This window comes from Oncorhynchus mykiss, chromosome 2, assembly GCF_057628025.1.
Source record: "Oncorhynchus mykiss isolate SJ-2025 chromosome 2, ASM5762802v1, whole genome shotgun sequence".
In the NCBI taxonomy this organism is placed as follows: Eukaryota; Metazoa; Chordata; class Actinopteri; order Salmoniformes; family Salmonidae; genus Oncorhynchus; species Oncorhynchus mykiss.
Window position 1 is genome coordinate 8,529,208 of NC_143023.1, and position 27,305 is coordinate 8,556,512.

The 27,305-nt window shown below is 45.8% G+C and overlaps 2 protein-coding genes across 5 annotated transcripts in view; one reads left to right on the forward strand and one right to left on the reverse strand.

The window, feature by feature from the left end:
* tax1bp1b (Tax1 (human T-cell leukemia virus type I) binding protein 1b) overlaps nt 1-8,821 on the forward strand; it is a 35,723-nt gene extending 26,902 nt beyond the window's left edge. For all 4 annotated transcript variants that reach the window (XM_090187321.1, XM_090187336.1, XM_090187328.1 and 1 more), the window contains 4 exons: nt 460-646; nt 4,199-4,356; nt 6,932-7,020; nt 7,803-8,821. In XM_090187321.1, the coding sequence (XP_090043447.1) occupies nt 460-646; nt 4,199-4,356; nt 6,932-7,020; nt 7,803-8,007 (639 nt within the window). In that variant the 3' untranslated portion in view covers nt 8,008-8,821. The remainder of the gene's footprint in view (nt 1-459; nt 647-4,198; nt 4,357-6,931; nt 7,021-7,802) is intronic.
* Nucleotides 8,822-9,353: 532 nt separating this feature from the next.
* The window catches only part of LOC110512497 (juxtaposed with another zinc finger protein 1), a 37,245-nt gene continuing 19,293 nt past the window's right edge, over nt 9,354-27,305 (reverse strand). Inside the window, exons 2-5 of the mRNA XM_036936813.2 lie at nt 17,787-17,859; nt 15,130-15,320; nt 14,053-14,222; nt 9,354-11,793 (exon numbers count right to left, since the gene is read on the reverse strand). Coding sequence (XP_036792708.2) covers nt 11,620-11,793; nt 14,053-14,222; nt 15,130-15,320; nt 17,787-17,859 — 608 coding nt within the window. The 3' untranslated portion in view covers nt 9,354-11,619. The remainder of the gene's footprint in view (nt 11,794-14,052; nt 14,223-15,129; nt 15,321-17,786; nt 17,860-27,305) is intronic.

Sequence of the window (27,305 nt, forward strand, 5' to 3'; positions counted from 1 at the left end):
CAGAGTCGAGGACCTTCTGAATTAAAGGTAAAATAACAACTCAATGTTTATATCCCAGGACAAATTAGCTAGCAACAGCAAGCTAGCTAAATCGGACAAATTAGCTAGCAACTGCAAGCTAACTAGCTAAATTGGCATAAATGTTGAATGCTTTTCGACCTGTCCCCAAATGAATATAATTGGTTGAGTTTGTTTTGATATTTCAACCTGGGTGCGTGTCCGGTCCGGACATGGTGTCTGTGTTTTCTTCTCAGGACCAGCTACACTTTGAGTCATGTTTCAGGCATGGTACTTCTTAGCATCAAAAGATCAGATTTACAATATATGAATACATTTTCTCCACAAGATAGCACTGTTCTGTTAGAGAAAATACAAGATCAGTTATTTTAAAAGATTCTCTTTCCAATCCTAAATATATAATAATGTAATAGTGTCTGTTGTCTTGTCTGTCCCCACCAGGATCTCCAGACGAGTGCTGGTGCTGGTAGGAAGACGGAGGCTGTAGTGTCAGAGGAGATGAGAATTCAGTCTGTGTTCCTGCAGTATCCCCTGCCCTACCCCCAGGATGCCCCCACTCCACTGCTGGTCCCCCAGAGCCCCACACAGCTGCACTTTGGGAACCCCTACTCCACCTCAGATGCAAGAGGTTGGCCCCCCCCCCTTACTAACCCTACTCCACCTCAGTCACATTTCAGTTTAATATGAGAGGTTGTTGTCCCCCCTTACTAACCCTACTCCACCTCAGTCACATTTCAGTTTAATATGACAGGTTGCCCCCCCCCCCCTTACTAACCCTACTCCACCTCAGTCACATTTCAGTTTAATATGAGAGGTTGTCCCCCCCCCCTTACTAACCCTACTCCACCTCAGTCACATTTCAGTTTAATATGAGAGGTTGTTGTCCCCCCCTTACTAACCCTACTCCACCTCAGTCACATTTCAGTTTAATATGAGAGGTTGTCCCCCCCCCTTACTAACCCTACTCCACCTCAGTCAGATTTCAGTTTAATATGAGAGGTTGTCCCCCCCCCTTACTAACCCTACTCCACCTCAGATGCAAGAGGTTGGCCCCCCCCCCTTACTAACCCTACTCCACCTCAGTCACATTTCAGTTTAATATGAGAGGTTGCCCCCCCCCCCCCCCCTTACTAACCCTACTCCACCTCAGTCACATTTCAGTTTAATATGAGAGGTTGTCCCCCCCCCCTTACTAACCCTACTCCACCTCAGTCACATTTCAGTTTAATATGAGAGGTTGTCCCCCCCCCCTTACTAACCCTACTCCACCTCAGTCACATTTCAGTTTAATATGAGAGGTTGTCCCCCCCCCTTACTAACCCTACTCCACCTCAGTCAGATTTCAGTTTAATATGAGAGGTTGTCCCCCCCCCTTACTAACCCTACTCCACCTCAGTCACATTTCAGTTTAATATGACAGGTTGCCCCCCCCCCCCTTACTAACCCTACTCCACCTCAGTCACATTTCAGTTTAATATGAGAGGTTGTCCCCCCCCCCTTACTAACCCTACTCCACCTCAGTCACATTTCAGTTTAATATGAGAGGTTGTTGTCCCCCCCTTACTAACCCTACTCCACCTCAGTCACATTTCAGTTTAATATGAGAGGTTGTCCCCCCCCCTTACTAACCCTACTCCACCTCAGTCAGATTTCAGTTTAATATGAGAGGTTGTCCCCCCCCCTTACTAACCCTACTCCACCTCAGATGCAAGAGGTTGGCCCCCCCCCCTTACTAACCCTACTCCACCTCAGTCACATTTCAGTTTAATATGAGAGGTTGCCCCCCCCCCCCCCCCTTACTAACCCTACTCCACCTCAGTCACATTTCAGTTTAATATGAGAGGTTGTCCCCCCCCCCTTACTAACCCTACTCCACCTCAGTCACATTTCAGTTTAATATGAGAGGTTGTCCCCCCCCCTTACTAACCCTACTCCACCTCAGTCAGATTTCAGTTTAATATGAGAGGTTGTCCCCCCCCCTTACTAACCCTACTCCACCTCAGTCACATTTCAGTTTAATATGAGAGGTTGTTGTCCCCCCCTTACTAACCCTACTCCACCTCAGTCACATTTCAGTTTAATATGAGAGGTTGTCCCCCCCCCCCTTACTAACCCTACTCCACCTCAGTCACATTTCAGTTTAATATGAGAGGTTGTCCCCCCCCCCTTACTAACCCTACTCCACCTCAGTCACATTTCAGTTTAATATGAGAGGTTGTCCCCCCCCCCCCCTTACTAACCCTACTCCACCTCAGTCACATTTCAGTTTAATATGAGAGGTTGTCCCCCCCCCCTTACTAACCCTACTCCACCTCAGTCACATTTCAGTTTAATATGAGAGGTTGTTGTCCCCCCCCCTTACTAACCCTACTCCACCTCAGTCACATTTCAGTTTAATATGAGAGGTTGTTGTCCCACCCCCCCTTACTAACCCTACTCCACCTCAGTCACATTTCAGTTTAATATGAGAGGTTGCCCCCCCCCCCCTTACTAACCCTACTCCACCTCAGTCACATTTCAGTTTAATATGAGAGGTTGTTCCCCCCCCTTACTAACCCTACTCCACCTCAGTCACATTTCAGTTTAATATGAGAGGTTGTTGTCCCACCCCCCCTTACTAACCCTACTCCACCTCAGTCACATTTCAGTTTAATATGAGAGGTTGCCCCCCCCCCCCTTACTAACCCTACTCCACCTCAGTCACATTTCAGTTTAATATGAGAGGTTGTTCCCCCCCCTTACTAACCCTACTCCACCTCAGTCACATTTCAGTTTAATATGAGAGGTTGTCCCCCCCCCCCCCCCCTTACTAACCCTACTCCACCTCAGTCACATTTCAGTTTAATATGAGAGGTTGTCCCCCCCCCTTACTAACCCTACTCCACCTCAGTCAGATTTCAGTTTAATATGAGAGGTTGTCCCCCCCCCTTACTAACCCTACTCCACCTCAGTCACATTTCAGTTTAATATGAGAGGTTGTCCCCCCCCCCTTACTAACCCTACTCCACCTCAGTCACATTTCAGTTTAATATGAGAGGTTGTTGTCCGTCCCCCCCCTTACTAACCCTACTCCACCTCAGTCACATTTCAGTTTAATATGAGAGGTTGTCCCCCCCCCCCCCCTTACTAACCCTACTCCACCTCAGTCACATTTCAGTTTGTTTAATATGAGAGGTTGTCCCCCCCCCTTACTAACCCTACTCCACCTCAGTCACATTTCAGTTTAATATGAGAGGTTGTCCCCCCCCCCCCCCCCCCCCCCCTTACTAACCCTACTCCACCTCAGTCACATTTCAGTTTAATATGAGAGGTTGGTCCCCCCCCCCCCTTACTAACCCTACTCCACCTCAGTCACATTTCAGTTTAATGAGAGGTTGTCCCCCCCCTTACTAACCCTACTCCACCTCAGTCACATTTCAGTTTAATATGAGAGGTTGCCCCCCCCCCCCCTTACTAACCCTACTCCACCTCAGTCACATTTCAGTTTAATATGAGAGGTCGCCCCCCCCCCCTTACTAACCCTACTCCACCTCAGTCACATTTCAGTTTAATATGAGAGGTTGTCCCCCCCCCCCCTTACTAACCCTACTCCACCTCAGTTACATTTCAGTTTAATATGAGAGGTTGTTGTCCCCCCCCCCTTACTAACCCTACTCCACCTCAGTCACATTTCAGTTTAATATGAGAGGTTGTTGTCCGTCCCCCCCCTTACTAACCCTACTCCACCTCAGTCACATTTCAGTTTAATATGAGAGGTTGGTCCCCCCCCCCCCTTACTAACCCTACTCCACCTCAGTCAGATTTCAGTTTAATATGAGAGGTTGTCCCCCCCCCCCTTACTAACCCTACTCCACCTCAGTCACATTTCAGTTTAATATGAGAGGTTGTCCCCCCCCCTTACTAACCCTACTCCACCTCAGTCACATTTCAGTTTAATATGAGAGGTTGGTCCCCCCCCTTACTAACCCTACTCCACCTCAGTACCTGGAAAATTATTCAATATGCTAACGTAGGATATAGAAACGCCGGTAACTTTCCCAGGTTTTCCAGCAATCCCGGTTGAAGGATTCCTGGATTTCCTGATTCTGAGAATTATCCAACTGGGAATTTTGAGAAAGCGGAATTTTTCAACCCTAATATGCTTCTATTCTTTTTGACCCTCTCTTCCCCATCACTCTAGACGGAGCGGACGGGGAGTTCTCTGATGACCTGCTGCCCCGCCTTCCTCCTGTGGGCCCCCCCTCCTGGGATAGTAACGTGGTCTGCATCCAGCCAGCACGCAACCTCAGCCGGCCCGACGGCCTGGAGGACCCAGAGGAGCAGCAGAACAACAACAATGTGAGTCAGCTAGTCTGAGAACAACAACGGTAGTCAGCTAGTCTGAGAACAACAACGGTAGTCAGCTAGTCTGAGAACAACAACAATGTGAGTCAGCTAGTCTGAGAACAACAACAATGTGAGTCAGCTAGTCTGAGAACAACAACGGTAGTCAGCTAGTCTGAGAACAACAACGGTAGTCAGCTAGTCTGAGGACAACAACGGTAGTCAGCTAGTCTGAGAACAACAACGGTAGTTAGCTAGTCTGAGGACAACAACGGTAGTCAGCTAGTCTGAGAGGACAACAACGGTAGTCAGCTAGTCTGAGAACAACAACGGTAGTTAGCTAGTCTGAGAACAACAACGGTAGTTAGCTAGTCTGAGGACAACAACGGTAGTCAGCTAGTCTGAGAGGACAACAACGGTAGTCAGCTAGTCTGAGAACAACAACGGTAGTCAGCTAGTCTGAGAACAACAACGGTAGTCAGCTAGTCTGAGAACAACAACGGTAGTCAGCTAGTCTGAGAACAACAACGGTAGTCAGCTAGTCTGAGGACAACAACGGTAGTCAGCTAGTCTGAGGACAACAACGGTAGTTAGCTAGTCTGAGGACAACAACGGTAGTCAGCTAGTCTGAGAACAACAACGGTAGTCAGCTAGTCTGAGAACAACAACGGTAGTCAGCTAGTCTGAGGACAACAACGGTAGTCAGCTAGTCTGAGGACAACAACGGTAGTCAGCTAGTCTGAGAACAACAACGGTAGTCAGCTAGTCTGAGGACAACAACGGTAGTCAGCTAGTCTGAGGACAACAACGGTAGTCAGCTAGTCTGAGGACAACAACGGTAGTCAGCTAGTCTGAGGACAACAACGGTAGTCAGCTAGTCTGAGAACAACAACGGTAGTTAGCTAGTCTGAGGACAACAACGGTAGTCAGCTAGTCTGAGAACAACAACAACGGTAGTCAGCTAGTCTGAGAACAACAACGGTAGTCAGCTAGTCTGAGAACAACAACGGTAGTCAGCTAGTCTGAGAACAACAACGGTAGTCAGCTAGTCTGAGAACAACAACGGTAGTCAGCTAGTCTGAGGACAACAACGGTAGTCAGCTAGTCTGAGGACAACAACGGTAGTTAGCTAGTCTGAGGACAACAACGGTAGTCAGCTAGTCTGAGAACAACAACGGTAGTCAGCTAGTCTGAGAACAACAACGGTAGTCAGCTAGTCTGAGAACAACAACGGTAGTCAGCTAGTCTGAGGACAACAACGGTAGTCAGCTAGTCTGAGGACAACAACGGTAGTTAGCTAGTCTGAGGACAACAACGGTAGTCAGCTAGTCTGAGAACAACAACGGTAGTCAGCTAGTCTGAGAACAACAACGGTAGTCAGCTAGTCTGAGAACAACAACGGTAGTCAGCTAGTCTGAGGACAACAACGGTAGTCAGCTAGTCTGAGGACAACAACGGTAGTCAGCTAGTCTGAGAACAACAACGGTAGTCAGCTAGTCTGAGGACAACAACGGTAGTCAGCTAGTCTGAGAACAACAACAACGGTAGTCAGCTAGTCTGAGAACAACAACGGTAGTCAGCTAGTCTGAGAACAACAACGGTAGTCAGCTAGTCTGAGAACAACAACGGTAGTCAGCTAGTCTGAGAACAACAACGGTAGTCAGCTAGTCTGAGAACAACAACGGTAGTCAGCTAGTCTGAGGACAACAACGGTAGTCAGCTAGTCTGAGGACAACAACGGTAGTCAGCTAGTCTGAGAACAACAACGGTAGTCAGCTAGTCTGAGAACAACAACGGTAGTCAGCTAGTCTGAGAACAACAACAACGGTAGTCAGCTAGTCTGAGAACAACAACGGTAGTCAGCTAGTCTGAGAACAACAACGGTAGTCAGCTAGTCTGAGAACAACAACGGTAGTCAGCTAGTCTGAGAACAACAACGGTAGTCAGCTAGTCTGAGGACAACAACGGTAGTCAGCTAGTCTGAGGACAACAACGGTAGTCAGCTAGTCTGAGAACAACAACGGTAGTCAGCTAGTCTGAGAACAACAACGGTAGTCAGCTAGTCTGAGAACAACAACAACGGTAGTCAGCTAGTCTGAGAACAACAACGGTAGTCAGCTAGTCTGAGAACAACAACGGTAGTCAGCTAGTCTGAGAACAACAACGGTAGTCAGCTAGTCTGAGAACAACAACAACGGTAGTCAGCTAGTCTGAGAACAACAACGGTAGTCAGCTAGTCTGAGGACAACAACGGTAGTCAGCTAGTCTGAGGACAACAACGGTAGTCAGCTAGTCTGAAAAAATCCACAATGTCAGTTTGTCTGCCTTAAAGATAGACCAGAGGAGGCTGGTGATGGGAGGACAGCTCCTAGTAATAATTGGAGATGAATAAAGTGTACGTTATGAAAGCATGTTTGATACTGTTACCTTCATTACAGCCTTACAGCTGTCCTCTGATTTAAGTGACACCAGCCTCCAATGAGGTTCTCAGTGATATGTTGCATCATACACAGTGGGAGGAGGATTTCTGCTTCAACAGTTGTGTGTGATAGATAGTATTTCTGAAGTAGTTTTCTACCCTCCACCACAGGGCAATGCCAATGAACAGCCTGCAGCAACTACTGAACCCCACAGCCCATTCTTAAATGATGGACAGACTCCACTTGGCTTTGAGTCCAGGTAACACACACATACACACTCTGAAGGCCTGCACTCCCCAAAATGCATTGAAGTTGGTCTCTCACCCCAGCACAGCAGCTTCCCAGCTCCAACCTGTGTAAAGTCTTTGTTCTGTAATGTAGGTGTTATCATGAGTGGCCCAGCTAGTGGCCCACCCACGTAGAGTAGACCCCCTGACAGATGGTCTTTATTAGCCTGTTAGCTGTCCTGCTCTGCTCCCTCTGCCAACATCATCACTTGGCCGCTCATTAACCCAACGCGCTCTCAATACCTTCTCTCCCTGTTGCTCTCTCAAAACCTTCTGTCTGTCGCTCTCTCAAAACCATCTCTCTCTGTCGCTCTCTCAATACCTTCTCTCTTGGTTGCTCTCAATACCTTCTCTCCTGGTTGCTCTCTCAATACACTTTCTCCTGGTTGCTCTCTCAATACCTTCTCTCCCTGTTGCCCTCTCTCCTTCTCTCCCTGTTGCCCTCTCAATACCTTCTCTCCCTGTTGCTCTCTCAATACCTTCTCTCCTGGTTGCTCTCTCAATACCTTCTCTCTTGGTTGCTCTCTCAATACCTTCTCTCCCTGTTGCTCTCTCAATACCTTCTCTCCTGGTTGCTCTCTCAATACCTTCTCTCCCTGTTTCTCTCTCAATACCTTCTCTCCCTGTTGCCCTCTCAATACCTTCTCTCCCTGTTGCCCTCTCTCCTTCTCTCCCTAACCTTACTTTGTTTCTTTCCCCATCTCTTCCTTCTCCTTCTCACTCCATTCTCTCTCTCCGTCTCTCCTCTGTGCAGTGTGAACGTCCACATGCGCTGTCCACTGTGTGAGTTGATCTTCCCGCCCAACTACGACCAGAGTAAGTTTGTGGAGCATGTAGAGAGCCACTGGAAGGTGTGCCCCATGTGCAGCGAGCAGTTCCCCCTCGACTGTGACCAGAAGGTCTTTGAGAACCACGTGCTCACCCACTTTGACTCCGCCAACGTGCTCAACTTTGACTAAAAACCTCATCCCCGCTACAACCCTCTGTCAGTCGCCACTGAAATGAAACTGCCTTGCTCTTTTCCCCTGACACATGTAACAGGTGTGACGATCTCATTCTGATTCACCTTTAGGACCGGTGGCGTTTTGATGAGCGTCTTTTATTAACTAGGGAAACGGTCTTCTTATTCGGCAGTGTGATTGGTGCTCTGATTTGATGTATAATTCAGACCAGGGATACATATATCTGTGTGAATCAGTCTTTAATATGAAGTGTCCCATTTTATTTGTTATTCCTCTGATTGTATTAGTGAGATGTTATGGCTGTGCTCATCTCTGACCCCTCGGATCAGTCCCAGACACTACTAGACTATGTGAAGTCAGGGAAAGTAAGCTACATCATACATGCATTTCAACTGTTCCAACCCAAATGCTTTCCCCTGAGCTTCATAGTCAAATTCAGGTATTCATGATGTTTAGAAAGCAGCCACCTCGCTGCACTATATGCAGACAGACGGGACAAATCATTTGCTTCTAAACCTGATTATTATATTATCTTTAAATCATCTATTGTAGAATAATCTTTTAAGAGCCAACGGCGTTATAAGCTTTTTCAGTATGTCTGGTTAGAAAGAGCTGTTATATTTTAGTGTCAGTTGATTCTCATGATTTAGTCCACTGGTTTGGTTGTCTGAATAAAGAAGTCATGTTTCACCTTTCGCTACTGATTAACATGCATGCCAGGATTCTGTTATTTCACAATTATACAAAACCTTTGATTTCTTTGAGTCCCATGTAATGAAATCTTAACTAATAAAGTCTGTTTGGAACAATATAGAGTATCAGACTATAATATAGCCACTTACTTCCATGCCTCGTACACATACATACTCAGACCTGGGTCTCAATGTAAAACATCTGTAATGGTGCAGAAATGTCCAGGAACACAGAGGCAGTTGTATTGTAATCACAGCTACATTCCTAAAGCAGCTAGTTTTGTACATCAGTCAGTTACTAAACAACCTCTGCTGTTGCCTTAGTTTATAGGGGTGGCAGGTAGCCTAGTGGTTAGAGCCAGTAACCAAAATGTTGCTAGATGGAATCCTCGAGCTGACAAGGTAAAAATCTGTCGTTCTGCCTCTGAACAAGGCAACACACTGTTCCCCGGTAGGCCGTCAGTGTGTTGCCTCTGAACAAGGCAGTTAACACACTGTTCCCCGGTAGGCCGTCAGTGTGTTGCCTCTGAACAAGGCAGTTAACACACTGTTCCCCGGTAGGCCGTCAGTGTAAATAAGAATGTTCTTTAACGGACTTGCCTAGTAAAATAAATAAATATATAGGATACATACACACAGTCATCATTCTCCAGAAACATATGAAAATATAATTTAATGCACTTGACACAATACATTTACTATACACAATATATCAAATACTTCCCTCCATATGGCAGTATAATACTGTCAATGACCATCTACATCATGCATTCCAAATGGCACCCTATTCCCTATTTAATGCACTACTTTTGACCAGAGCCATATGGACTATAGAGGGAATAGGCTACCATTTGGGACGCAGCCTTAACGTGTAGTTCCATAAGGACATTGATTTCCGTGATGTTTTGATTGGGTTGTTGATTAGTCCCTTGCTCTCTCTGATCACCAGTATGACACAGTACCGTTTATTAGACTACATAGAGGCTAGAGGGACAAAATACCAGAATTGAGATCTGGCCATTTTTATTTTGACAAGAATGTCTACTGTAACTCAAGTTAGCCATTCCTGAAGCTATACACAGATACTTACGGGATTGGAACTCAATCTTGTGGTCTACAATTCAAGGCAACCAGATACATAATCTCAACCCAGGAAACACTGGAGACCTGAACAAATGGAAAACTCCTTGGAAAGGTTGAGTACTTCCAGTCTGGCTCTCTCTAGTTCCTGTGACTGCTACATGTCAGGTTGGTGTGTGCAGCAGCAGCAGAGAGGTGGAGTACTTCCAGTCTGGCTCTCTCTAGTTCCTGTGACTGCTACATGTCAGGTTGGTGTGTGCAGCAGCAGCAGAGAGGTGGAGTACTTCCAGTCTGGCTCTCTCTAGTTCCTGTGACTGCTACATGTCAGGTTGGTGTGCAGCAGCAGCAGAGAGGTGGAGTACTTCCAGTCTGGCTCTCTCTAGTTCCTGTGACTGCTACATGTCAGGTTGGTGTGTGCAGCAGCAGCAGAGAGGTGGAGTACTTCCAGTCTGGCTCTCTCTAGTTCCTGTGACTGCTACATGTCAGGTTGGTGTGTGCAGCAGCAGCAGAGAGGTGGAGTACTTCCAGTCTGGCTCTCTCTAGTTCCTGTGACTGCTACATGTCAGGTTGGTGTGTGCAGCAGCAGCAGAGAGGTGGAGTACTTCCAGTCTGGCTCTCTCTAGTTCCTGTGACTGCTACATGTCAGGTTGGTGTGTGCAGCAGCAGAGTTATTGGCAACTGGTTACTACAAAGTGCTTAAATGCTTCACCCGGCTTTGGCGAAGAGGATAACTGCTCAGCACCCTAGAATGGAAGGGTTCTGGATAACTGGGACTGCTGTGACACCCAACCCCAAGATTCCAGTGAACAGCATAACAGCTGACTCTAAAATACTTTGTGTTTCCCAAATGGCTCCCTATATAGTGCACTACTTTTGTTTGACCTGGACCCACATGGCTCTAGTCAAAAGTAGTGCGCTATATAGGGAATACGGTGCCGTTTGGGACGCATCCTATCAGAACACACAGGCAGGATTGTGGTGCTGAAATGCTTGTGGTGAATTTTCACCTGAGTCTTTTAGTTCTAAAACACAAAACAAGTTGAGTGAAAATCCTGGCAAAGTGAATCATAAAAATACACTTTCAGAACAGAACACAAAATATAAGAGCTTACTATTTTACACCTGATTATGAAAGTTTATACATCTTTCAGGAATATATCGTCATCTTTGACAAACATTCAGATTTTGTGATGGTGTGGTGGTGATGCTTGCTTTCTCCCCTGGCCTCACCACTCTCATGCCTCTTCTTTTCAAACACAGCATTACCTGAACACTCAAGTCAAATTCATTGGGTTGCAACGTACACAACATATCTGTATGTAAATGTTTTGCTCTGCTGAACAGCCCAGAAGCATGGCTGTGAACCTTGACTCATGGTGATGTCAAGACCATTGGGAACTCGCAGGGAAAAAACGGATCAAATCATGACGTCAGTGATTTTCAGGTCGGAAAGTCAGAGCTCTAGAAAGATGCCAGAGTTTCCGAGTTGGATGACCGTTCGGAATTCCCAGTCACAAAAAGAAAAGATCCCTGCGCTGGGAGAGTTCCGAGGTGTTTTGAACGTGGCAATACGCGCTCTTTCAAACGCATCATCATCTTAACATCAAGCCCTATGTGCCAAAAACATTATCAAAAAGACACATGATCGCTCAAATGTGAGAAAGTAAACAGCTGTGAAGAAAATACATTCCAAAACAATGATTAAAAAATATATATATATCTATACAAATGAGGTGATTTTAAAGCATGCAATAAAAGAGTAGTGTACTGGGTCCATAGAAACAGAATCACTAGAACAGGATGATGTTCAAGGGATTCTATTTCTGTGGGGACGGTGCTACTGCTGCATCTTGTGGATGTGGGCGGAGACTGGCGGGTGGAAGTTGATGGTGTGGTGCCTCAGGCCCTGGGACGTCTTGTAGCTCTTCCCACAGCGGCACTTGAAGGGCTTGCGGATGTGGACCTGTGTCCGGTGGCCGTTCTTGGCGTGGTACTTGATCCCGTTCACATTCTGAATGAGGGGGAGGGGACAGTACAGAGTGGAAGAGGGCAGAGTAAGCTAAGTCTGAATTAGTCCAGTGTTCACCAACTCCAGTCCTGGGGTGCTACTGGGTGTGTACAGGGCCCTTTGATCTAGCCCTGATTCACACATCTGATTCAAAAATTCAACCAATCAGGGTCTTCGACTGGATTTGGAGAACACTGGATCTCCTATCTCCTATAACAGTCATGAGTCTCTCACCACACTACAGTACCCTAGATTCACCTAGAGATGTCTTCAGTCAACTAAACCTGAGTCAGCGCTCTACACAGCTCTTTGCATGTTTACTGTACAGCCTAGTGAGAATATAATAAAATTATACTTGATCATTTCTACATCTCGTAAAGGATTCAACAATATTTGTCCAGATGTCAGCTGATCTAACTCAACATCCTTCATCTCTGCGTGCTTCCTGTACAGCCTAGAGCAGGCCTGTCAATTTCATTTAGCCCCGGGGGCCGCATTCGGTCTTCAGCACTCTCCGGGGGCTGCACGGAAAATATATTTCCTCACTGTAAAAATGTGCAAAACAATTGTCCTATACTTTTTTATACTCCCTGACTGTCTAGCTTTCACTTGGGTGATTATCAGTGAGCTGGACACAGTCAAGATACTGTATGAATGTAGGTACAATATCATTTGTACGCAGTTTCAAAATGGTTTTACTCATTTTAAAGTATATTGAGTTCACAGGAGACTGCTGAGGAGAGGACGGCTCATAATAACGTCTGTAACAGAGGAAATGGAATGGCATCAAACACCTGGAAACCATGGAAACCATGTGATTGATGTATTTGATACCGTTCCACTAAGCTGGTTGAGAGAATGCCAAGAGTGTACAAAGTTGTCATCAAGGCAAAGGGTGGCTATTTTGAAGAAACTCAAATATATTTGTTTAACAGTTTTTTGGTTACTACATGACTCCATATGTGTTATTTCATAGTTTTGAAGTCTTCACTATTATTCTACAATTTATAAAATAGTAAAAATAAAGAAAAACCCTTGAATGAGTAGGTGTCCAAACTTTTGACTGGTACTGTATATATGATGTTTCTTGTACAGCCTAGAGTCTACTACTAACTATATATCATGTTTCTTGTACAGCCTAGTCTACTACTATATATTATGTTTCTTGTACAGCCTAGTCTACTACTAACTATATATCATGTTTCTTGTACAGCCTAGAGTCTACTACTAACTATATATCATGTTTCTTGTACAGCAGGATGTCTGCAGGTTTAATGTTTTTCCTTTCAAATAAGACCTAGACAATCAGGTGAGGGGAGAACAGGGGTGGAGGGAACACCCGCAGACACTCGTCCCTCCGTGGAATGAGTTTGACACGTGTTCTAGAGTCTACTAACTGTGTCATCAGCCATAACCCTGTCATTCACATCAGCAATGCCATTTTCTCAAGCTGAGCACCATTTATCCCGGACACACAGCCAACCCAGATGGGACATCCTGGAAAAACTCCCTAAATCACTGCAGTGGACGTGGATGTATGTCAAGATGTTGACATGCTGCAACACCCTGTTTTCTCAACAGCAGGAACACGATGGCGGTGTTTGACATCCGTTTGAACTGGGATGTTATATAGACCTCACATAGCAGCAGCTACTCTTCCTGGGGTCCAACAGAAAACATGAAACATGACATAATACAGAACATTAATAGACAAGAACAGCTCAAGGACAGAACTATATCAATTTACAAAAGGCACACATGGCCTACATATCAGTAGATACACACAGACTATCTAGGTCAAATATGGGAGAGGCGTTGTGCCGTGAGGTGTTGCTTTATCTGCATGCAGAGCCTTGGTCTGTTTCGGACCAAACCAACATCTTGGGTAATGGATGGTTTTAATCTGGAGTCTTATGAGAAGGAGACACTCGAACAGAAAGCATAGACTATGTATCTAGCCAATATCCACAGACAGGTAGGTAGAGACAGGATACTTCCCTGACCACATGACCTGATGAATAAACACTCTGGCTCTTAGTTTAACTCAGGGCTCTAGTTAAAAGCTGTTTGAGATTTTTCCTGGACATGTCACATGGAATACCCCTGGCTCTATTCATGGGGCAGTGCAAGGGAGAGGATATGAGACCCCATTTACACTCGGTAATAACATGCGTCTTGTATTATCTGGTTGCAATCATCTGATCACATGTCAGAGCATTTACACATGGTATTGATTAAATGGACTGAGTGCGGTTGGCCCACCTTGTATCGCTTCTTGCAGCCAGGCACAGGGCAGGCGAAGGGTTTCTCCTCTCCTCCATTCATACACATGGAGCTGAGGATAGACTCTGAGCTGATGGCACTCTCTGTGGTCCAGGACTCACCACTGTCTGACTCCTCATAGTCCACCTCCTCTTCATCATACTCACTGCCTGAAGGGGAGAAACACACACAGACACACACAACACCCATCACAATATGATTTGTCATAAAAACGTGCCTACTGCCGTCCATAAACAATTAGAGTAATACTCCTATTTCAGCAACTCCAGTACTCTGCTCTGATTCAAGCACAGTTAATGACTAAGGCTGAGTCCCATATGGTACCTTATTCCCTATATAGTGCATTAGTTTTGACCAGGGCCCATAAGGCCCATAGTGCACTATAATAGACTGCCATTCGGGACGTATCCTATGACTGGCATGGGCATCCTAGCCTCAAGGGTTTTGGACCGGCTGATGAGACAGATTCAGACTCAAGCCTTCCACATGTGTTCTGGCTGTAGGGTTCCCACAGGGTTCTACTGTTGCCTTATTACTGAGCCCAAGTTTGTGGAGAGACTGAAAAAAATGCTGTTTTGTGGGAAAGAATTTAGCCCGTTTCACAAGGTCCCAGGGTTAAGGCAATGCAAAATAAGATTTGGCTCCACAACCACAAGAACCAAAGAGACAAGGAGCAGCAACTAGGAGAGAAAAACCCAGCATATCTTACTAAGTGGCAACATGGGAAAGACACAAACAAAGAACACAAGTAAGTAAATACCATGACAACTTAAAATGATGAGATTCTGATTAAATAAGCCCTGTACCTTCCCTGTGTATAACTATACCAACTGACTGTGAGAGTCAACCCTCTATGCTTCTCTAAGGACCCTGCTGTGAGACATTACAGCACCCATCTTCCCTGAATTACCTCCATGTCTTCTCCTGAAACTTAAGAGGCATTTCCTGATCCACACTAAAATATGGGACAAGGAAGTGACATAATCCACATTACATAAACTACTGACGCCTGCCTCCTAGATGACGGTGCTGTACTCTGTTGTCACGGTAACCTACCTGTAGGAGTGCTGCTACGGAAGGAGGAGGAGGGTGTGATGGGAGGGGTGAGGTTCCCACTGCTGCGTCTGGGAGGAGTGGAGACGTCACTGCTACGAGGCAGACTGCCTGTCAGAGACTGAGACAGCTTGGGGTGCACCTTCCTCTTCAGCCTCTCAGGCTGCTCCCGACGCGCTGCCTCTGTCATAAACCTGGGCAAGGGAGGGGCCAGAGAGTGAGGGATGAGGACACACAACCACACAACCACTCGGTTTGCGCGCCACAAGGCTGTGCTAGCCTGCTGAGCTAAAGCCTAGCTGTTAGCTCAGGGAGTTAACATAAGTCGGATCTTAGGCAAGATTAGTCTCATCATGCCAGTGTGGTTGTTCACAGAACCTCCTCCGTTACAAACGTATATCGCTGAAGTAACTGTACAACAACATGTGCTCTGAGTCTATCATTCATTGAAACCACTCCCATGTTTAACAGTAGGCCTATATCTCTGACCAAACTTCATGTTTAACAGTAGGCCTATATCTCTGACCAAACTTCATGTTTAACAGTAGGCCTATATCTCTGACCAAACTAAATGTGTAACAGTAGGCCTATATATCTAACCAAACTTCATGTTTAACAGAAGGCCTATATCTCTGACCAAACTTCATGTTTAACAGTAGGCCTATATCTCTGACCAAACTTCATGTTTAACAGTAGGCCTATATCTCTGACCAAACTTCATGTTTAACAGTAGGCCTATATCTCTGACCAAACTTCATGTTTAACAGTAGGCCTATATCTCTGACCAAACTTCATGTTTAACAGAAGGCCTATATCTCTGACCAAACTTCATGTTTAACAGTAGGCCTATATCTCTGACCAAACTTCATGTTTAACAGTAGGCCTATATCTCTGACCAAACTTCATGTTTAACAGTAGGCCTATATCTCTGACCAAACTTCATGTTTAACAGTAGGCCTATATCTCTGACCAAACTTCATGTTTAACAGAAGGCCTATATCTCTGACCAAACTTCATGTTTAACAGTAGGCCTATATCTCTGACCAAACTTCATGTTTAACAGTAGGCCTATATCTCTGACCAAACTTCATGTTTAACAGTAGGCCTATATCTCTGACCAAACTTCATGTTTAACAGTAGGCCTATATCTCTGACCAAACTTCATGTTTAACAGAAGGCCTATATCTCTGACCAAACTTCATGTTTAACAGTAGGCCTATATCTCTGACCAAACTTCATGTTTAACAGTAGGCCTATATCTCTGACCAAACTTCATGTTTAACAGTAGGCCTATATCTCTGACCAAACTTCATGTTTAACAGTAGGCCTATATCTCTGACCAAACTTCATGTTTAACAGTAGGCCTATATCTCTGACCAAACTTCATGTTTAACAGTAGGCCTATATATCTAACCAAACATTGTTACATTGTAAAGTATTCTGTAAACGTAAGTCATAAAAATGAACTGTTCACACAGACACTGTTAAAGCAGAAGTGAAATGAACAGATGAAATGTGAAACCACATCAGATGTGTGTCTAAAGACAGGGAGACAGACAGCGGTAGCCAGACCCTTTATTACACAGTTACACTGCTGCCTCAGAGTGCCTCAGCCCTTTTAAACCTCTTTGATATGGTGATTGAATGGAGAACTGGGATGAGATTGAAATGTCATCTTGGTCTAGTAATGTAGGACCCAGGGCTATATAACATCCTATTACCCAACGCTAACACAATTAAACTGACTTATCCACCAGATGAGGCTGACTGCTGCTAGATGGAAGTTGCTAGTGGAACTAAGAGAGACACACACACACACACACACATACGGAGCAGATTCCCTTGGAAGCTGAAGTGCATGGCCCTATGAAACGACATCAGTTCACTGCTAAAAGCTTTTCTTCCTCCACTGTCCCGGTCCCCTTACTGGGCTCCAACCAGAGGTATTCTGATCACAAACACACGTGGCCGCCCTTCTTGACAACGCACCAACCAGTTGTGCTATAGAAAAGGATCCTATTGGATAGCACCATTGGTGACATTTCAGGCTAGCTGTTGAGTGAGCTGAAGGCATGTTCTTACTTCTACTGTTACATGGACTTAGACCTCAAACACAAACCTCCACACGGTCATACTGACATATGTAACCGTTTCATCTATTTACTAATGACATTTGGTCCTTCATGCCTTTTCTGGCCAGAGTTAGGACAGTTTCAACTGAACCATAAGAATAGCGTTCATTAGGGATTTCAGAACCATGATCCTTTCAGACATGGTTCAAGGTCTGATTGGTAAATACACTGAACAAATAGTCTTCAGGAGTATCTCTGTCTGTAATAATGCCCTTTTGTGGGGGAAAACTCATTCTGATTGGCTGGGTCTGGGTCCCCATTGGGTGTGTCTGGCTCCCAAGTGGGTGGGCCTACCCATGGCTGCGCCCCTGCCCAGTCACGTAAAATCCATAGATTAGGGCCTAATTTATTTATTTATTTAAATGGACTGATTTTCTTCAATGAACTGTAACTCAGCAAAATCTTTGAAATTGTTGTATTCATATTTTTTATAAAGTGTAGGTTAGGGTTAGGGTTAAGGGTTAAGGGTTAGGGTTAGGGGTTAGGGGTTAGGGGTTAGGGTTAGGGTTAGGCTAGTAGCCTGCTCACCTGTTGATGTAGCTGAGGGCAACATAGGTGGGCTGCTGCTGCTCCTGCTTCTCCAACTGACGAGGATCTGTGTCTGACGAGAGACAGAGGTGGAGAGAGAGGTTAGCCTAATCATATAACAGCAGATATGACACACACAAAGGTGCCACTGCACAGTCTTCCTAACAATTGCATGTGGTCAAGAGGGACAGGAGTGGTTGTGTGTGCGGACTGGGTGTGTGTCACTCTCACCAAAACAACAGTAGCTAGCTAGTGTGATGATGTCATGGGCGCTGTCTAGACTAGTCGTCGTCCTCAAGCTAAGCACCACTGGAGATCGTCCACAAACCACCTCGTATCCAAACCCCTCTCTCACATCTCATCAACAAACTAGATAAATTAGCTTTTTATTAAAAACTCACAACAAAGAAGGCTGGTCTAATCTAGGCTATACAACGTATTTAATAAAGTCTTCCATGATACTGGCTGGAACTGGCTTTCTCATAAGTCTTCTGATCTGATTCTACTTTAACTACGCAGACTCTTCCTTACTGCAGACACCGTAGTAACAGACAACACGCCACACACACTGTGCTTTCCCATGCTGTGCTCCAGACGTTTGGCTTGGCTCTGCAGTGCTGCCAAACAATGGACAACCTCCCTCCCTCCATCGCTCTCTCTCTCTCTCTCCCTCCATCTCTCCCTCCACACCCTGAGGTGAACCAGGCCCAACTTCAAACAGCCTCCCCACTGCCATGCCATGTGGGAGTGGGGAGATGCCCCATAAAACCACCCAGTGTCTGCCACTCACCAGCTGTGCCTGCCTGCCTACCTAGTGCCTGCCTCTGCCTGGTCTGGGCTATGGGAAAGTGCTGCCCCCCCGTGGCCAAGAAGAGAAACACTGGCAGCATGTGGCCCCAAGGGTCAAAGGTTATATCCCAAATGGCACTACTATTCAGTATATCGTGCACTACTTTTGACCAGGGCCCATAGGGCTCAGCCTATAGGCCATTTGGAACACAGCCAAGCAACCACAGCCTTTAGGGGAAGGGCTCTTCAAAACTACAGGAGTGCCACTAGTGTGTGGGCAGGCTTTTGCTCCAGCCCTGCCCTAAACAACCCGATTCAGAGTGTATCAATATAATGACACTGCGTATGGTGTTCGCCTCGCTGGCATATCTAAATCAATAGATAAGCTAAGTGCAGTTTGAGGGTCTTTAGATCACATAGTCAAGCCTTTTCCATGTTCAAGTAAACGAGCAAAGCAAGTAGCAACATGTTATGTGTGTGTACCAAAACACACCCTGGTATCCGCCTGAGGTCACACTGACTTATTCTTATAAAGCAGAAGCACCCCGTGAATGTCTTCAAAGCTCTCCCACTGAGGTGTTGCCCCAGATTTACACTAGATCTGACCTGTGACCCCTCATAAAAACCACTTCTGCAGATTTTCCGGAGAGCGTTCACTTTGGGTGGGTCCAACATAGAGATCTTATTCAATTAAGTGTTCTTTATGTAATTCTAGGGGGCCCAATGTTGTCCATGGACAACACTAGCTAGATACACACACACGGTGTACGTGTTATCTGCACCAAAACACACCCTAGTACCTTCGCCCCATCTTCCCATCTGAGGTCCTGCGGCCTGTGTGTGCAGAATGGTGAAAGTGGACAGTGGGTCTGGTCAGAGGAGTTGGGCTGTGTGGATGGACATAGCGGCAAGCGTACAACGCTCCCTCTAACACACTCATGGACGCATGCAAACACGCACGCATAAACACACACGGTGTTCACACACACACGATGTTCACACGGTGTTCACACACACACGGTGTACACACACACACACACACACACGGTGTACACACACACGGTGTACACACACACGGTGTACACACACACACACACGTCAAAGCCGTGCTGGGGTAATGGCTGACAGATGCACCACCAGTCTCAGTAGGAAACCTTCTTCACTGACATGATTCGCTCTGTCCTCTAATAAATCCTATAGACTAGGCTATAGGCCTCTTAACGCTTGCCTTTATGTTCATTCAGAGTAGGCTGAAGTGTTAATCAGACACCGTTATCCAGAGTGACTTACAGACAGTACATTCAACTAGGCCTATGTTGTTTAGTAGGGAAAAACAAACACATATCCCAGTTACTCAAGTCGACTCTTCTACGACCCATATTCAGCTGTGGAGCTGTCAAATTCAGCTGTGGAGCCGTCACATTCAGGTGTGGAGCCGTCACATTCAGGTGCGGAGCCGTCACATTCAGGTGCGGAGCCGTCACATTCAGCTGTGGAGCCGTCACATTCAGCTGTGGAGCCGTCACATTCAGCTGTGGAGCCGTCACATTCAGGTGCGGAGCCGTCACATTCAGCTGCGGAGCCGTCACATTCAGGTGCGGAGCCGTCATATTCAGCTGTGGAGCCGTCATATTCAGCTGTGGAGCCGTCACATTCACGTCACATTCAGCTGTGGAGCCATCACATTTAGCTGCGGTGCAGTCATATTCAGCTGTGGAGCCGTCATATTCAGCTGTGGAGCCGTCACATTCAGCTGTGGAGCCGTCACATTCAGGTGCGGAGCCGTCACATTCAGGTGCGGAGCCATCATATTCAGCTGTGGAGCCGTCACATTCACGTCACATTCAGCTGCGGTGCAGTCATATTCAGCTGAGGAGCCGTCATATTCAGCTGTGGAGCCGTCACATTCACGTCACATTCAGCTGGAGAGCCGTTACATTCAGCTGGAGAGCCGTCACATTCATGTCACATTCAGCTGGAGAGCCGTCACATTCAGCTGCGGAGCCGTCACATTCAGCTGCGGAGCCGTCACATTCAGCTGCGGAGCCGTCACATTCAGCTGCGGAGCCGTCACATTCAGCTGCGGAGCCGTCACATTCAGCTGCGGAGCCGTCACATTCAGCTGCGGAGCCGTCACATTCAGCTGCGGAGCCGTCACATTCAGCTGCGGAGCCGTCACATTCAGCTGCGGAGCCGTCACATTCAGCTGCGGAGCCGTCACATTCAGCTGCAGAGCCGTCACATTCAGCTGTGGAACTGAAACCAAACATTGCACATCACTGTAGATGTGAAATGAGGCTGGCCATGCAGCCTGAAGCTGTAAATTAACACCACCTCTCCATTAAAAGAGAATAGAGATGATATTACCACTATACTATCATTATTCAACAAAATGGCAACGGAAGAAATGGCAGCAGTTTTATGGGTGGCCAACCAATTGTGCCATTATGTGTTTTTTTCCCGAGTTATTTGTAACTTATTTTGTACATAATGTTTCTGCAACCGTATCTTACAGCAAAAAAAATCTTCTGGATATCAGGACAGCGATCACTCACCTCGGTCGGATTAGACAAAGATTTTTTCTACAACAAAGATGACGCACAAGACATTCTCCAAACACACCACAGAACCGACATCCCCGTTATTTGCAAGAGGAAGCGACAAAGGTACAGAGGACAAAGATCCGGATGCCTGGTCAGGACCTGGAGAAGGCGACTGGGAAAGCTGCTGTTACCGTCAATACTACTACTCAAAAACTGTAATATCCCATGTTTCACAGAATCGTGGCTGAATGACGACATGAATATCCAGCATGGAAGAGGAGGCTTTGGCCTGGCAGCAAGCAAACCAACGTTCCATAAGGCAACAACATCTGAACGCAGGAAGCTGGTGGTCGAGGAGGTGCGCAGACAGGAGGAGACTGCAAGAAGTGCAAAGGCTGTCTCTCTTGCTAAACAAGGGCAATGGACACGGTGGGAAGGCCTGGAGAGGAGAAAGATCAACTGGAGTGAGCTTTGGCAAATGGAGGCAAGCAACATCAGCTTCATCATAAGAGCTGTTTATGATGTGCTTCCATCACCAAAAAATCTACATCAATGGTATGGCGAGGACTCGACCTGCCCCCTCTGCCCAGATCCAGCGACTCTCAGGCATATAATGACAGGTTGCAAGACCAGCCTCTCACAAGGCCGCTACACCTGGAGGCACAATCAGGTCCTCAAGAGCCTGGCTGCAGCACTTGAGACCAAGAGGAGTGCAACCAATTCATTACCTCCAAAAACAAGCAATCCCGTCAAAACAACAACATTCATCCGGGAGGGACAGAAAAGGCCCAAGTATCCTCCTACAAAGCCAGAAACTGGACACCTAGCCATGGCCCGGGACTGGAAGATGCTTGTCGATTTTGGCCAGCAACTAATTTTTCCACCTGAGATTGCTTCTACCAACCTTAGGCCAGACATGGTACTCTGGTCCCCTTCACGAAAGGCTGTGTACATCATAGAGCTCACAGTCCCGTGGGAAAACTCTGTTGAAGAGGCCTACGAGCGTAAGAAACTGCGTTACACAGAGTTGGCAGCAGACGCAACTCAGCGTGGCTGGAATGCAAAAGTCTGGCCAGTTGAAGTGGGATGCAGAGGATTCGTGGCTTCTTCCACCATCAGGTTGCTGAAAGAACTTGGAATCCATGGACAGGCTCTGCGGCAGACCGTCAGAGCAGTTTCTCAAGCAGCTGAAAGAGGCAGCCAGTGGATCTGGATTAAACGGAAGGACCCTTGCTGGGCTATAACTTCATGACCCCCCACCCCCACCTGAGAACCCAATTCAGATCCCTCCAACTTGAGGAGGGCATATGAGGTATGCGGCCCCTGCCTTGCATAGTCCCGTGGGACATCTTAATTGGGCATGGGACACAAGCTAAGGCTTGATCACCCTTTAGCTGGCCACCTTTGATGAGAGTGTTTAGTGATTAAAGGCCGAAACATCCACTGATTCGAAGGCACACTACTGAGGATGTGTCCCAAAATTGACATCTTAACCCAGTCTAAGAAATAAACCTCCCATGCCACTCTGTCAACATCACGGCAAATCTCATGCGAGTGCATTCCATCTATTGGCACAATGGACAGGTTTTAACATCTCGTCCCGTGTTTTATGATTCTATTTAGCTAGCGGGATATACGCTGCACCGGCAAGATAGAACAGCACACTCCGGTAAGACGAGGGGGGAGGGGGGGGGGGGGGGGTCTGTGCATATTTGTAAACAACAGCTGGTGCACAAAATCTAAGGAAGTCTCTAGAGTTTATTGTGATAAATTGAAGGCCACACTACTTGCCTTGAGAGTTAACAGATATACTTTTCGTGGCTGTTTATTTACCACCACAGACAGATGCTGGCACTAAGACCGCACTCAGTCAGCTGTATAAGGAAATAAGAAAACAGGAAACCACTCACCCAGAGGCGGCACTCCTAGTGGCCAGAGACTTTAATGCAGGGAAACTTAAATCAGTTCTACCTAATTTCTATCAACATGTTAAATGTGCAACCAGAGGGGAAAAAATGTAGATCACCTGTACTCCACACACAGAGACACATACAAAGCTCTTCTTCACCCTCCATTTGGTAAATCTGACCACAACTCTATCCTCCTGATTCCTGCTTACAAGCAAAAATTAAAGCAGGGAGTACCAGTGACTCGGTCTATAAAAAAGCGGTCTGATGAAGCAGATGCTAAACTACAGGACTGTTTTTCTTTCACAGACTGGAACATGTTCCGGGATTCTTCCGATAGCATTGAGGAGTACACCACATCAGTCACTGGCTTTATCAATCAATAAGTGCATCGATGACGTCGTCCCCACAGTGACTGTACGTACATACCCCAACCAGAAGCCATGGATTACAGGCAACATTCGCACTGAGCTAAAGGGTAGAGCTGACGCTTTCAAGGTGCGGGACTCTAACCCGGAAGCTTACAAGAAATCCTACTATGCCCTGCGATGAACCATCAAACATGCAAAGAGTCAATACAGGGCTAAGATTGAATCATACTACACCGGCTTCGATGCTCGTCTTATATGGCAGGGCTTGCAAACTATTACAGACTACAAAGGGAAGCACAGCTGCGAGCTGCCCAGTGACACGAGCCTACCAGACGAGATAAATCACTTCTATGCTCGCTACGAGGCAAGCAACACTGAGGCATGCATGAGAGCATCAGCTGTTCCGGACGGCTGTGTGATCACCCTCTCCGTAGCCGACGTGAGTAAGCCCTTTAAACAGGTCAACATACACAAGGCTGCAGGGCCAGACGGATTACCAGGACGTGTGCTCCGGGCATGTGCTGACCAACAGGCAAGTGTCTTCACTGACATTTTCAACATGTCTCTGATTGAGTCTGTAATACCAACATGTTTCAAGCAGACCACCATAAACCCTGTGCCCAAGAACGCAAATGACTACCGGCGTAAATTACTACTGACAGTTTTTACTACCACTATTCATTCACTACCACTATAATACCACTACCACTATACTATCACTATACTTCCACTATAGTGCCACTACTGCTATTCATTCACTACCACTATAACACCACTACCACTATACTATCACTATACTTCCACTATAGTACCACTACTGCTATTCATTCACTACCACTATAATACCACTACCACTATACTATCACTATACTTCCACTATAGTGCCACTACTGCTATTCATTCACTACCACTATAACGCCACTACCACTATACTATCACTATACTTCCACTATAGTACCACTACTGCTATTCATTCACTACCACTATAATACCACTACCACTATACTATCACTATACTTCCACTATAGTGCCACTACTGCTATTCATTCACTACCACTATAGTACCACTTCTGCTATTCATTTACTTCCACTATAGTGCCACTACCGCTATTCATTTACTACCACTATACTACCACTTGGTCTTTACAACACCAGTGAGACCTGAACCAGAGTCTGACCCAGCCAGCCACAGAGGAGAACACCCTAGTGGTAGCAAGGGAGAGTAGACTTAATAATAATAACCTACTTAATAATACAAATAATTCATTTGATTTGTTAAGTGCATTTATCACCAGGAGAACTCTGGGCCCTACTAATTATCTATTAATAATTATAATACATGGGTTTTATATAGCATAGTTATTTATTCATAATTATAATACATGGGTTTTATATAGCGTATTTCAAGGACCCAAAAATGATTTTACTCACCCTATTACTCAGGGCCCAGCGTTGTTCTTGGTCAGGTCATATGGTCAACCAGGGAAGACTCCTGGCACTAGGTTGACTATGAATACAGCTGTAACCCAAATGGATCCCAGTTCTCTATAAAAACACACTGCTTTTGACCAGGGACTGTATCCACATAGCAGCATCTCAGAGTAGAACATTGATCGAAATGCTGAGGAGACATTTTATTCCTACTCTTATGGCTAAACACAAAAACTATGCATGAAGCCTCTTTACTCATAAGAGACCCACCTGGTCGACAGATATTTAGGAGACTTCATGTCCTAAACAGTTAAGAGTTACCAGCAGTCTTGTTGATAGAATAAAGACAGTCAGTGGTCCCCACAACAATGGACAGGCAATTGCTTTGGAGCTGTTGAAATAATGGTTTTGATATTTGGGGCGGCAGGTGGCCTAATGGTTAGAGCGTTGGGCCAGTAACTGAAAAGTTGCATTATCGAATCTCCGAGCTGACAAGGTAAAAAAAAAAGAAGTAATTCTGCCCCTGGACAAGGCAGTTAAACCCACTGTTCCCCGGAAGGCCAGCATTGTAAAAAAGAATTTGTTCTCAACTAACTTGCCTAGTAAAAAAAAAATACGGGCCCAGAACTCTATGGGCCCTGGTCAAAAGGAAGTGCACTACACAGAAAATACGGTGCCAATTGGGATGCATCCCCTTTTTTGGGCATTAGGCCTACACTAGTGCGTGGCAGTGGTAGTGTTTGCTTGTGGTCTCCCACCAGGTAATGTATTGTAGTGGTCCAAACATCAACCTCAGCAGTCTGGAGGGAGGTAGGTAGGGTTTCTCTCAGAGCTCCACCACTGAGACTGAGTGTTTCATTAAGTGTTATTTACCCACTGTGAGATGGGCTGCATACCTCCTCTCCCACACGCTCGGAGACATGAAGCTAGAAAGACACATTAATGACTGCATTATTCCCCTCCTGCCAAAAGCTGGGAGAGTGGATTATATGGGGTGGGTGGATGTGGGGTAGGGTGTGTCGTGTCTTTGACTATGCCGGATTAAATGATATGACATGCTATAAAATAATTTCTCCGTAATTAATATTACCTGATTGAGCTAATCATGTAAATGTAATTAACTAGAGTCGGGCACCACAAAATAATATTTATAGAGCGGTTATCTTCTGAATAAACTCTTAAAGACCTAGTAATATTTTACATCAATAGCAGTCAATATTAATCGTCATTTTAATTCAGTCTCATCTGAAAGTTGTAAATTCTTGGTTATCTGCACGAACCCTGGCTAACAAGTTGAACCAGCAATACAAAATTGGGTTGAATTATTTATTTACTAAATACCTAACTAATCACACAGAATTACTCATACACATAAATAAATCATAACTTGATTACAAATTATGTCATAAAGGAAAACGCCCCTAGCGGGCGGAACAGATATGACAGCTTGTTACACAAAAGAAAAGGGCTGGGTTTGAGTGAAAGAGCGGGAAGACTGAGGAACAAAGGGGGAAGCTGTGCTATCGTAAATACATGATCTTATGCATTCTAAATTACCCCCCATTTGGAAAAGGAAAATGCTATAAATATTTACTCTGAGCTGCGCTTCGGTAGGTTGGTGGTAGATGGAAGGCCGTGTTTCCCAACAGAGTCCTTCGTCCTTTGAAGAATGTCTCTGCTGGTAAATGGAATACGTTGTAGTAACGTCGTTGTGTGGTAGACAGGATACTCTGCCTGTTCCTTCCTAACCCTCATTTGCAGCGGCTGTTGCTAACTCAACGGCTAGGAGGTATCACTTCTGTAGTGAATAAGAGTTCAAAGTTCATACCATTCGCAACCAAAGCTCACGCTGATGTTGGCTTCGTTCTGTGGTTATTATCTGAACCATTCTGACATCGGACCGTCGTCCTCACGTCCTCGGAACAGGAGGTTATATTGTCGTCAAGGGCTTATATAGGAAGGGAGAGGAGGGCGTGTTTGAAAAGTTTTATAGCCCATGTCCCTTCACAGGGGCGGGCCAGTGATTGAGCAGAGCCCTGTCTTATGAAAACCCAAATCTCACATTTTAGAAGCTAAAATCACATTTCATCCCAAATAATTTTATATTCAAACATTTAAATTGAACAACAATTCCATGTGAATCCGATAACTCTGATGTGTAGACTTTCCACTGTAGAGTTTATGTCATCTTATCATTGATGAGAATGTCTCAGATGACAACCGAACTGACATCATATTCATTAAGTACCACCGCATATGTTCAGTTGGTCGGATTACCAGAATATAGTTCATTTCCCCCCACCTTCTGATGGGGGGAAATGTTATCCAAGGGGTTTGCAAATGTAACATCAGTAGGGTAGAGAGAGGAAAAAGGGGGAAGAGGTATTTATGACTGTCATAAACCTACCCCCCAGGCCAACCTCATGACAGGTTGTGGGGTAGGGTGGGTGTATGTGGGGTAGGGTGGGTGTATATGTG